Source organism: Ursus americanus, chromosome 24, assembly GCF_024610735.1.
Source record: "Ursus americanus isolate L20-20 chromosome 24, mUrsAme1.1.p, whole genome shotgun sequence".
NCBI lineage: Eukaryota > Metazoa > Chordata > Mammalia > Carnivora > Ursidae > Ursus > Ursus americanus.
Genome location: NC_142150.1, coordinates 47,446,088 through 47,458,735, shown reverse-complemented (window position 1 = coordinate 47,458,735; position 12,648 = coordinate 47,446,088). Strand labels below are relative to the sequence as shown.

General features: G+C 62.7%; 1 protein-coding gene across 2 annotated transcripts; it reads left to right on the top strand.

Annotated features, from left to right (window-relative positions):
- The first annotated feature begins 2,892 nt into the window (after nt 1–2,892).
- On the top strand, nt 2,893–12,348 carry PKP3 (plakophilin 3). Of its 2 annotated transcripts, XM_045770688.2 has the most exons (14): nt 2,893–2,973; nt 4,506–4,701; nt 7,139–7,215; nt 7,347–7,972; nt 8,063–8,186; nt 8,535–8,739; nt 9,026–9,200; nt 9,655–9,772; nt 9,844–10,014; nt 10,090–10,275; nt 10,776–10,929; nt 11,146–11,338; nt 11,410–11,497; nt 11,764–12,348. In XM_045770688.2, exons 1-14 carry the CDS (start codon nt 2,893–2,895, stop codon nt 11,797–11,799), a joined length of 2,430 nt encoding a protein of 809 aa, XP_045626644.2. In that variant the 3' UTR covers nt 11,800–12,348. The 2 variants fall into 2 exon arrangements, with proteins under 2 accessions (XP_045626644.2, XP_087711326.1); XM_087855200.1 differs by lacking the exon at nt 2,893–2,973 and having other exon boundaries at nt 4,325–4,701; nt 11,764–12,347.
- The last annotated feature ends 300 nt before the right edge of the window (nt 12,349–12,648 follow it).

The following is a 12,648-nucleotide window of genomic DNA, read 5'->3' as shown; positions in this document are numbered from 1 at the left end:
GTGTGGTTCCAATGACACCATATGTGTGTTCCAATGACAGCAATGTCACGTTCTTGGAAAGGCAAGACTACAAGACCAATAACAAGACCAGTGGTTACCAAGGGCTGTGGGAGCAGGGGAGGGACGAACAGGCCCAGGGTTTTAAGGCAGTGAAGCTACTCTGTGGGATGTTATAATGGTGCATACACATCACTGCATATTTGCCCAAGCCACGCCACCAAGCCTGAACCCTGATTCGGACTATGGACTTCGGGTGACAATGGTGTGTCCATGTAGGTTCATGGATCAAACTGAGTGTCCCACTCTTGTGGGAGATGCTGGTACGCTTGGACTGTATGCCTGGGCGTGCAGCAGAGGGGGGTGGGGGTGGGGCAAGGAGAGGGGGAGCAGGGAAATCTCTGTACCTTCCTTTTAATTTTGCCGTGAACCTAAAACTACTCTGAAAATTCAGTCTTCTTCAAAAAATCAATGATAAAAACAAAATTAAAATCTGACAACACTTGGGAGGGGAGGAATGGAAGAGAAAAAGAAAACCTTTACAGAAATAAAAGCCACCTTAGGAATTTCCAAACATAAGAATAGCCATCATTGAAAACCCAGTCAGGAACACAGAAGACAAATTTGAGAAAAGTGCACAAAATGGAATAGAAAAGAACAGAGCTAAGTGTGATTGCTGAGAAGACAAGAGATACGGGCACACAGGCAAGCCAGAAGACGAGAGAAGAAAAACACATGATATATAGCAGGAGAAAACTTTTCTGGAATAAATACGAGCCAGAATCTAAAGTTTGAAACACTGATGCCAGAAACTTAGCCAACGCACGTGCACACGAAGTCAGTGGGAGTGGGTGTGGGAGGTTAAAGACCCCTGGGAGCCTGAGGCAGCTCCGGCGGGGAGGTCAGCACGCAGGACCCCTCCGTGGGAAAGGGGCCTGCGCCTGGGTCACACCCGCCTTCCCCAGAACAGTGCCTGGTGTGCAGAAGAGGTCCAGACACGTCTGACCAAACCGACAAGAGATGGATGGACAGACAGAGGGAGGGATGGGAGCAGGGGGGTGGATGGGGGCGATGAAAAGTGCCCCCGGGGCTCCCTGGGCTGCCTGGGGCCCGTATCCGTCAGCTCCTTTCTACACCAAAGGCGCAAGGCAAGAGCTGGGGGCACAGGGGATGCCAGGTCCCAAGTGTCCCAGGATCCTCGGGGATTTGGCGCGAGGGCCACACTACCCACAGGGCCGGGGAGGTGGCGCCCACCGCGCCAATCCAGATAGGCTCCGTGGAGGATGCGGGCCCTGAGCTGGACTTGGCGGGAGTCCAGATCGCGGGAGGTTGGAAGGTTTGAGAGCGTGGGCGCGGGTTCGCTGACGGGAAGCTCCAGGGACGCGACGCGCGCGGGGCCGCGGGGGAGAGGAAGCAAGACCCGCGCCTCTGGGTCCTCCAGCCAGCGAGCTGCGCCCCACATCTGGTTCGATTCACAAGAGGGCTTCACTGATCTACCCCCACCCTTGCAGGCTGTGTAGCCCCAGGCCAACTGCTTAACCTCTCTGTGCCTCTCTGTGCCAGTGTGTGTTCCCAAATTTTGTTTTCAATATTATTTTGCTGTAATATCTCCAAGCTTTTTCCCCATCTTCTGCTCCATAATAACCCCCACACACACACACACCCGACTCCCCTCTGTGCCCCTCCCCCAGCTCCAGGTCACTGAAGCCAGCACTAGGGGATCCACCTTCCACCCCCTCTCCCCCAACTCTGGCCCTCCGCCCTGGAGGCCTCCCCATCCGACACCCCCTGGTCTTTGTCCCTAGTTCCTCCTTCAGAGAGTTTTCTAATAGCTACCTGGGGTCCCCACCTCCAGTTGCCCACTCAGCACACCCTCTATGCCCAGTCAGATGGAGGAGTAGAAATGCTAACTCACCCCCTCAAGCTGTCACTTCACTTCAGACACCCCAGGGCAGAGTCCAGCCTCCCCCAGGAGCTGCCCACCTCCTGAGAAAGAGACTCACTTACTCACCCTTGGAGTCCCCAAGTCCCAGGTTCTCAAACCGGATGGAGCAGCAGCACCCCCAGGGGGTTAAACACAGGTTCCCAGGCCCTGCCACACGGATGGCCCTTCCATCTGTTTTCTAAGTTCCTTGGGTGTATCTTCCATTTGCCAAAGACCCACCTCCTCCAGGAAGCCCACCATCAAGCCTAACCTTGAATCCTCCTGTGCCTCCTCCCCAAGCACTGGCTACAGGGAAAAGGGAACTCTGGGAAGGACAGAACAGAAGGCTGGTTGTAGGGGTCAGATGTGGCTCCTGGCCTGGGGTTGAGAGTGGTGGTAACAGGTCTGGGCCATGACTAGTCCCCCTGGCCGTGCAGTGGTTAGAGAAAGTACACCCAAGATCCCAGGCTTTCCAGGAACAAAGGAACACTTACCAAAGAGGTAAGAGGTCATGGTGGGGGAGGGGTCCACATGTCCTCAGGGAGGCTCAGGGCAGCTCTGGGGCACTGGAAGCTCTCCTGGCCGAGCCACCCCGCCAAAGCCCCCTCCATCCCTCTGCAGCTCTGGCCTACCCCTTGGGGCCACCCCACAAGCCCTTTGAACCCCCACCTGCAGCCTTGAGTCTGGCTTCCCTAGGCAGGCTGCCAGGCCAGGCCTCCGCAGGCCCCAGGTGGGCCCAGGTAGACCCCGAATGGAGGGCGGGCCTTAGGCCCGTGCCAGGCGTGTGCCTCCAGGTGCACTCAGTGCCGCACCAACTTGTCTCCCAGGATTTTTCCACACAAAACACGTCTCCCAGGGAAGCAACCGGTCTGATGAGCTGGGCGTGCGGGCGTTCCCACCCCGCCCTCCCGGTGCCCCCACAGTCCCAAAATGCAGTGAGAGGCTGCCCCGGACGGACGCGCGGGCCTGGGATGGAGCCCGGGACCCCTTGGCCTGCACCATTGGCCCCCGGGATGAGCCATGGGGCCGGCGGTATCCAGACCACCAGCACGGTAGGTCTCCCACCTGAGCACCCACCCTGGCCCGGCAGCCCCACCCCAGGCTTCACCCTGAACTTTTTGGGGACCCTCCGCTCCCCCTTTGAAGCTACCCCCAACCCCACCCCTTCCTCTCCAGCACTGACCTCACTCCTAGGCCTGCCTTCTGGCCCAGACCCTCCTCCTCACCCCCAGGCCCCCCAACCACCATCCCCACCTGGGACCACATCCGCTGAAAAGACTGATTACAGATTAAGGCCAATGTCTTCAGGAGAGCAGGGTAAGGGCCTCCCGTAGGAGAGAGGAGGCTGTTAGAGTGGGCCCTGCAGTGGCTTCTCAAGAGGGGTGCCCAGGAAGTACCTGAGGCCACTCAGCTCCCACCCCTCCAGCCCTGGGCAGCTCACCCTTTGCCCCTACTCAGTCCATCAGGGGCCTATCCTGGATTCAAACGAGGCCTACCCAGGAGGCCTTGCAACATGCTGGTCCAGCTGGATGGGAGCACCCCAGGGAAACCTTCTGGGGGCAAGCCCTGCTAAGTCTGGGCCCCGCTCCCCACCCCTGCTGCTGACCCCTCCTCATCACTGTTCTGTCAGACTCCTGGTTTCTTCCTCCCCCAACACACACCCCAGCTCCTGCACCCCCAGCCTAGGCAGGAGGCCCCTCTGAGTCAATGCCCTGCAGCAGTCCTGCCTACCCTGCCCTGTCAGAGCTCTGTTGAGCTGAGCCCTGACTCACATGTAGGGAATGGCCTTCTACCTCATGGCCTGGGGGGCCAGAGCCCAGGAGGGGTGCCAGAGGGGGCCAAGCCAACCCTTTGGAGGTCTCTGCAGAAATGGGGGGAGGGGGGCAACTTCCACGGTCTACAGGACAGAGATCGGAAGGGTCATGAGCCTCGGGGGTGGGCCAGTCTATCCATTTGCTTCTGGGATCTCTTGGGGACCAAGGATCAAGGTCCACAGGGCCCTCTTCTACCCTAAAACTCCTCCCAAGCCCTTTATCCCCAAGCCTCACTCGTAGCGCTGACCCCCGACTAGCTCAGGCTTGGCTGCCTTCTTCGAGGGGCTACCTGCAGCCCCCAGTCACCCAGGGAGAGAAAACTCCTGGAGGTGGCTGGCCTGAGGCTCCCCAGTGGCCTACTCTGGCCCTTCCCTGACACTCAGGACAGTAGGCCCACTGTGGCTTAGGAACAAAAGCTGGGAGCTAAGATGGGCCCAGATGCCTGCTGCTCTGTCCTGGGAGGTGTGGAAGGAACAGGGAGGCCAGGCTGGGATGTCTGCCTGTTCTTCCGCCCAAATTCCACCTTAAGCCGGTGGTGGCCCCTCCCTCTTACCTGGCCCAGGTGTCCCCGCCCCCAGCCAAGCTCAGGGCTGGGCCGCGTCTGTCTCCAGGCCGGCTCTGGGCGAGGCCAGTGGGGAGGGGACCTCAGGGACAGGACGGTGAAGACAGTTCAGGCCGGAGGAGGCCCCGGTGGCCCAGGCCAGGCGCGAACCCAGCCCGGCGCATCTGCCGCCATGCAGGACGGTAACTTCCTGCTGTCGGCCCTGCAGCCCGAGGCCGGCGTGTGCTCCCTGGCGCTGCCCTCTGACCTGCAGCTGGACCGCCGGGCCACAGAGGGGCCGGACGCTGAGCGGCTGCGAGCAGCCCGCGTCCAGGAGCAGGTCCGCGCCCGCCTCCTGCAGCTAGGCCAGCAGGCTCGGCACAATGGGGCAGCTGAGCCTGAGGGGGCCACCGAGGCAGCCAGAGGTAAGCGGATGCCCGCGGGGTGAGTGCCGGGCAGTGGGAACGGGGGGCCCTGGGTAGAGGTGGCCTCGGTAGGTGTGGTGGTACGAGGGCTAGAGGCCGCGGTAGGGCTGGTGCTGGGGTTCAGCGCCCTGACTCACCGAGGCCTTGCACTGAGTCACCTGCCCCGCCCCACCAGGTGTGGGAGAAGCCATGGGTGCGGCCTCCCACCACCCAGCAGGGACCCCGGGGTCCTCGTGCTCCAGCCTGGCTGGGCCCCACCTGCCCCCTCAGTCCAGAGCGCCATGGGCACATGGCAGGATCGGCACATGGCAGGCCAGGCAGGGCCTGTCTCTGTCAGCAAACCCGGAACATGCCTACGTCCGGTCCCACGTAACACAGGCTCACACACGATCTCAGATGAGCAGACACACACGTCAGTCCCACAGGGACACAAACACACTGAGACACAGACACCCAGACTCCAGCGTCCCTCCCCGCCACCCCCCCCAGGCCCCGAGGGAATGAGCAGACAGAAACGTGAGGGGGTGGGTCTGGGAAACCTGGACCAGAGCCAACTGCCTGTCTGGACCAGGGTCTCCCTGTGGAATTGCAGGGGAGGGCACCGGAGGCCTGACCCAGTTATTCTTCATGAGAACAGCAAGCGGCGGAGTGCCCCTCAGTGCCAGGCAGACCCCAGCACGTGTGTGTGCCTGCAAATGTACGTGCAAATGTGCGTGTGCTGGTGTGGACGCGTGTGTGCCTGTGTGTGCGAGTGTGCACGTGACTACGTGTGCTGGTGTGGACGCGTGTGCGCCTGTGTGTGCGAGTGTGCGTGTGACTGCGTGTGCTGGTGTGGACGTGTGTGCGACTGTGCGTGTGACTGTGTGTGCTGGTGTGGACGCGTGTGCGCCTGTGTGTGCGAGTGTGCGTGTGACTGCGTGTGCTGGTGTGGACGCGTGTGCGCCTGTGTGTGCGAGTGTGCGAGTGACTGCGTGTGCTGGTGTGGACGCGTGTGCGCCTGTGTGTGCGAGTGTGCGTGTGACTTGCGTGTGTGGAGGTGCGTGTGCCTGTGCACGTGCCTCTGTGTGCAGGTGTGGACGTGCGTGTGACTGCGTGTGCGCGTGTGAATATGCCTGTGACTGTGCATGTGAATGTGCGTGTGCCTGTGCGGGCGCACGTGTTAAAGGGTCTCACACACAGTGAGTTCCGGGCATTTGTTCTGGAAATGCCATTTCCTCCCTTGCCAGACGGCAACAACAGGGATCGAGGTTAGATAGTAAGACGGACTTCCCAGGATGTCAGGAGCCCAGACACCAGTTCTCACAGTGGTTCACACAACCTTTAGAGGGCCCTTTCCCCAGACAGGTCTCCAGATGCTGGCCACCTGGGGGGAAGAGGGTCAGCCAGAGCAGCCTGGGTGCCTGAGTCCTCCCTGCCTGGGCCGCAGCCTTGATGGTGGCTAAGTAGTTGGGTGCCCAGGGGTCATGGGGTGGAGGAGGGAGCAGGGAGGGGTTAATTACCACCCCGGCTACCCTGCCAATTAGGGGAAGGAGTATAATTTAGGGGTGGGAGTAGGGTCCCCAGGCTGGAGGTACGTCCCCCCAGGCTGAGCCTCACTAGCGTCAAAGGGTTAATAGCCCCTGCCTAGAAGCCTCATTAACCAGGGCGGGTCTGGAGAGTGTGCTGGGAGGGGAGTCCCGAGACTCTCCAGCTCACAGAGGCTGGGGGAGAGGCTGAGGCCCCCTCCCTTCTCCCTCACCATGAGTCCCTCCAGCTGGTCACCTGCCGAGGCTCTCTGGGGACATGTGACTTTTCTCCCCTAGAAGGTGACCCCAGCAGGGACCCTAGCAGAGGCTGATCCCCCCCTGCCCCCATCCAGAGCCCACAGAGCCCACCTACCCATCCATTCCCCTGCTCTGTCTCCGTCTGACTTACACCCAGCTGTTGTCTATCCAAGCAACCACCCATCTGTCCATCCTCACATCCATCCTCCCAACCTTCCAACGGTCCCACCAGCCCTCTCTCCTCCTCCCCCCTCTCTCCACCCTCCAGCCACCCACCTGTCTGTCCACTCACCACAGAATCAGGCTGGCGTCAGCACCCAGTTTCTGTGTGGCTGGATGGGCGGGTGTGGCTCTTCCGGATGGCACAGGGGCCTGTGTGTCCTTGGCAAGGGCGGCATCACTCCTGTGTGACCACAGCATAGGACTGGCTCACAGGAGGTCAGTGTTGCTTCCTGGAGGAGGGGGCCAGGCATGCGCCCTGGCAGGGATTGGAAAGCTGATGGAGTCCCTGGCACATTTCCCAGGTGACCAGGAGGTCAGGGGGGTGAGCGTGCCTGTCCGCCAGCACAGCTGGAGGGGCAGGGGGCTGTGGGAGGGATCCAACCAGGGCTGATGTTGGAGGAGACCCACGAGCCATCTCACCCAGCCAAGGCTACCACTGTCCCTGTCGGCAGGCTCCCGCGGTCAGTACCACACCCTGCAGGCTGGCTTCAGTTCCCGCTCCCAGGGCCTCGGTGGGGACAACACTTCTGTGAGTGACACTCTCTCCATCCCCTGGAGAGTCTCATGGGGGATGCTGGGGGGAAGCTGGAAGCTCAGGGTGAGGGAGAGGGACCGGTGGGCCCCCGACACCCCCTCACTGCTCTCCTCGCTGCCCTACAGACCTTCCGGCCCATTGCCAAGCCCGCCTACAGCCCTGCCTCCTGGTCCTCTCGCTCAGCTGTGGACCTGAGCTCCAGTCGGAGACTGAGCTCTGCCCACAACGGGGGCAGCACCTTTGGGGTTGCAGGGTACGGGGGAGCCCAGCCCGCTGCACCCATGCCTACCCGGCCCATATCCTTCCATGAGCGTGGTGGGGTGGGGAGCCGGGTGGACTATGACACCTTGTCCCTGCGCTCGCTGAGGCTAGGGGCTGGAGGCCTGGATGACCGCTACAGCGTAGTGTCCGAGCAGCTGGAGCCCCCGGCTGCCTCCGCCTACAGGGCCTTCGCCTATGAGCGCCAGGCCAGCTCCAGCCGGGCAGGGGGCCTGGACTGGCCAGAGGCTACCGAGGGGCCGCCCAGCCGGACCATCCGCGCACCGGCCATGCGGACCCTGCAGCGATTCCAGAGCAGCCACCGCAGCCGTGTCGGGGCCGGGGTGGTGCCAGGGGGTGTCCTGGAGCCTGTGGCCCGGGCTCCGTCTGTGCGCAGCCTCAGCCTGAGCCTGGCCGACGCCAGCCCCCTGCCGGACGTGCGTGGGCTGGACAGCTACAGTGGCCACCGCACCCTGCAGAGGCTCAGCAGCGGGTGAGCTGGGCCCGGCCTGGGGAGGGGACTTCCGCCATGGCGCTGGCCCGACCCCGGGGTCAGACTGACCCCTGACCCCTGTCTTTACAGATTTGATGACATTGACCTGCCCTCAGCAGTCAAGTACCTCATGGCCTCAGACCCCAACCTGCAGGTGCTGGGAGCAGCCTACATCCAGCACAAGTGCTACAGTGATCCAGCAGCCAAGAAGCAGGTGACCGACTGCCCCCGCTGCTATGCTGGTGGCCCACTGGTCCCCGAATACCCCTGCTGACACCCGCATGATCCCCCCCTCTCACTGATCCCCGGTCCCGGACCACCTCTCGCTGACCCCCACACTGACCGGACAGACCCCATCTGGCCCAGCGCCTCCCCAGCAGAGAAGGGGGAGGAGCAAGTGATTTGCGTTCGGACAAATACACCTGCACACCTCCGCACACCTCCCCGTACACGCCGGTACCCGTGCGCACAGGCCTGCACACGTCTCCGGTCTACTCGCACACATCTGTGCACACCTATGCCGCGTGCACACGTGCACTAACGCCCACATGCCCGTGCGCAGGCCCGCAGCCTCCAGGCTGTGCCCAGGCTGGTGAAGCTCTTCAACCATGCCAACCAGGAGGTGCAGCGCCACGCCACGGGCGCCATGCGCAACCTCGTCTACGACAGCGCGGACAACAAGCTGGCCCTGGTGGAGGAGAACGGCATCTTCGAGCTGCTGCGGACGCTGCGTGAGCACGACGACGAGCTGCGCAAGAACGTCACAGGTGGGCCTGGGCTCGCCCACGGGGCTGCGCCAGCGCCTCTCCGTCCCTCTGCCCTCTGTCCCCCCCCCTCGGCCCCCACGGCTCTTCTGCTGGCACATCTCTGCAGCTGGCCTCCAGACCCCTTGTCCCCACGCGTTGTCCCCCGTGCTGTGTCACACCCCGTGACCTGCAGCTCACACGCAGGCTCTCTAGGGCGCTCTTGGGGGAGGCTCCACATGCCACCCGGAGGGGCCGGAGGGGACCAGCAGGCTGTCGCTGACCACGGCCGCGGCCCCGCCCGCCCCAGGGATCCTGTGGAACCTGTCCTCCAGCGACCACCTGAAGGACCGCCTGGCCCGAGACACACTGGAGCAGCTCACGGACCTGGTGCTGAGCCCCCTCTCGGGCGCCGGGGGACCCCCCCTCATCCAGCAGAATGCCTCCGAGGCTGAAATCTTCTATAACGCCACGGGGTTCCTCAGGTGCGCCGGCAGGGGGCAGTCAGCTTCGAGAGGCCAAGAGGGTGGCCATGGGGAGAGAGCCGGGTGCCTGGAAGGGGGCAGGGGAGGCCTGGAGAAGGGGCCTTTGACTCAGGTCTGAGTGGCAAGGCGGAGCCGGCCAGGGGGGCTGGCCAAGCAAGGCACAGGTGCTGACGCAGAAATGGGACAGGAAACTGGGTGTGGCTGACACGTCAGATGTCATAGGCCCTGGGGGCCACAGGCACAGATGTCATTAAATCACGGACTTCATCTGACACCCATAACCCCCACTCTGGACACTTGGAGGGGTCCATGGGGGATGGGCATGCAGCGGAACCAGGGCCAGCAGGGGCTAAGGGGCAGGGCCCAGCTCAGGGGAAGGAGGGGGCTGGGGCTCAGGGTCTCAGCCCTTGGGTTTGGTTCCCACTAGGGATCTCTGATCTGCCTCCGCCCGTAGGAACCTCAGCTCAGCCTCCCAGGCCACTCGCCAGAAGATGCGTGAGTGCCATGGGCTGGTGGATGCCCTGGTCACCTATATCAACCATGCCCTGGACGTGGGCAAGTGCGAGGACAAGGTGAGGGGCGGCTGTTGCCTCAGGGCCCTGGGGGTTTCCAGCCCACTCTGACCACGGTCTGCCCTCTGCAGAGCGTGGAGAACGCTGTGTGCGTGCTGAGGAACCTGTCTTACCGCCTGTATGACGAGATGCCGCCATCAGCCCTACAGCGGCTCGAGGGCAGGGGCCGCAGGGACATGGCTGGGGCACCACCCGGCGAGGTGGTGGGCTGCTTCACGCCTCAGAGCCGGCGGCTTCGAGAGGTGGGCACAGGCCTGGGCAGCTGGGAGCAGGGGCCCCAGTCTGAGCCTGGCTGACCCTCCCCGCCTCCTACCCAGCTGCCCCTCACGGCCGACGCACTCACCTTTGCCGAAGTCTCTAAGGACCCCAAGGGTCTCGAGTGGCTGTGGAGCCCCCAGATCGTGGGGCTGTACAATCGGCTCTTGCAGCGCTGTGAGCTCAACCCGCACACGACCGAGGCAGCTGCTGGGGCGCTGCAGAACGTCACCGCGGGCGACCGCAGGGTGAGGACCCGTGCCTGGCCTTGCACTGGGGACAGGAGGGGGGAACAGGGAGGGCACAGGAGGTCCCTAGGAGTTTATCCTGCTGGGGCGGGGTGGCGGGACGAACGCAAATATGCGGGTGAGCCAAAACATCAGAGGGAGGGACACCTGAGGGGTAGCGAGGACGCGAGGCCGCACCCGGACCGGACGGGCCCCAGAGGCCCCTGGGATTTAAGTTCTATGCTGGCTTTAAGGAGAGGTTTGAGCAGAGGAGGGGCCAACCCAGGTCACACTTGGTGAGGCTCCTGGCTGGGGTGTGAAGGCGGAAGCAGGAAGACCTCTTAGGAGACAGTGCACTGAGCAGGTGAGAGACCATGAGGGGCCACTCCCGCCTCAGAATTCCCCAGATTGGCTGGGGAGCTAGAGAGATGGAGAGAGAGACAGAGAGAAGAGCCAGCCGGGAGTGCAGGCCACGGGGCTGGGGCTTCACCTGCGCTCACCAGCTCCTCTCCCACCTGCAGTGGGCGGGCGTGCTGAGCCGCCTGGCTCTGGAGCAGGAGCGTATCCTGAACCCGCTGCTGGACCGGGTTCGGACCGCTGACCACCACCAGCTGCGCTCGCTCACTGGCCTCATCCGAAACCTGTCTCGGAATGCCAGAAACAAGGATGAGATGTGTGAGTCAGGCCACCCTGAAGCCTGGGTTCTGCCCTCACCCTGCCTGGCTGGGCTCACACCTGGATCTTCTTTTCTGCTGTCCATTTGGGCTGGCCTCTGGCAAGCTAGAGCTGGGCGAATAGACGGGAGGTGGGGGGGACCACAAGTGCTACAGCGGCTGGGAGTGGAGGTGGAGGCGAGCTGCCCGCCCCCCTGACCTCCTGGCCTCCCGGCAGCCACCAAGGTGGTGAGTCACTTGATTGAGAAGCTTCCTGGAAGCGTGGGTGAGAAGTGTCCCCCAGCCGACGTGCTGGTCAACATCATAGCTGTGCTCAACAACCTGGTGGTGGCCAGTCCCATTGCCGCCCGAGACTTGCTCTACTTTGACGGGCTCCGAAAGCTGGTCTTCATCAAGAAGAAGCGGGACAGGTGAGTCCCTCCCCCCAGCACCCCTCCCCATGGCCCAGCCTGTCACTCTGCTGACTGCTGCTCCCTGCCAGCCCCGACAGTGAGAAGTCCTCCCGAGCGGCCTCCAGCCTCTTGGCCAACCTGTGGCAGTACAACAAGCTCCACCGAGACTTCCGGGCGGTATGTTCTGGTGATCCAGGGCAGGCAGGGCCACCGGTGTTCACCTGGGTGCAGGACATCGGGGTGGCAGCGGGGGGGGGGGTAGTGGGTGGGGGGACGGACCCAGGAACCCCTGTGGGGCACGAGACTCAGGAAGTGGGACACACAAGAGAGGAGACCAGAGACCCAGAGAGAGGGGTCTAGGCCCAGACCAGGAAGGGTGGGACCTGGGGAGAGCAGGGCCCAGAAGGCAGGCACCCTAACTCTAGGCCCCCTCTCCACTGCAGAAGGGCTATCGAAAGGAGGACTTCCTGGGCCCATAGGTGAGGCCTTCCTGGAGGAGGAAGATGCAACGTGGCCCAGCCTCCAAGGGACAGGTTCAGCTCTGCGCTGCTCACTGGCCAGCCCGGCGGGAGAAGGCTGATGGCCTGGGGCCTCTCTCTGGAGCCCGTGTGCGACTTTGAAGGGCCTAGGGCACCAGGGAGGGGACGGGGGGCTGGTTGCAGGGACTTGGCTTCTATAGGGCAGGGGTAGGGCAGGGCTTGAGGCTCTCTGGTGTGTGGGATGGTGACCAGGTCACATGGGCAGAGCTGGCAACTGCCAGTGCTGGGAATAAAGGTGGCCATGAACACAGCCCTGCAATTTTCATCGGCTGCCCCAACCTGGGGGTCCAAGCCAGGGACTCAGCAGAGTCCCTGAGCACAACCACGCCTGCCCCTGAGGATACTCACACCCTGAGCACACCCAGAGGCTTCTCCAGGTCAGAAGGCCCAGAACAAGGAAGAGAGGGTATCCCTCAGGGAGAGCTGGCGAGAGTGGAGGGAACAGGGCAGACAGCAGAGTCAGCCTTGATGCCAGCTGACGCCCAGACACAGCAGAGCTGGGGGTCTTGTACACAGAGAAGTGACCACTCCTGGGAGAGCTGCGATCTCTCCTGGCTTCGGTGCTGCCCTGCTGGACTGTCCTCATGCAGCAAACGCGCCCAACACCTCTCTCTGCCCTTCCTCGCTGGGCCTGGGGTGTCCTGACCATGGACTCACACTGTCCGATTGAGTCCTGAAATCCCATGTCGCCAAACCAGGCCCACTCATATTTTTTTTACAACAAAAGACTTCTTCCTTAAAATCTCAGAACAGGAAGACTAAGGGGCCTGCCCCCTCCCCCAGGACCTG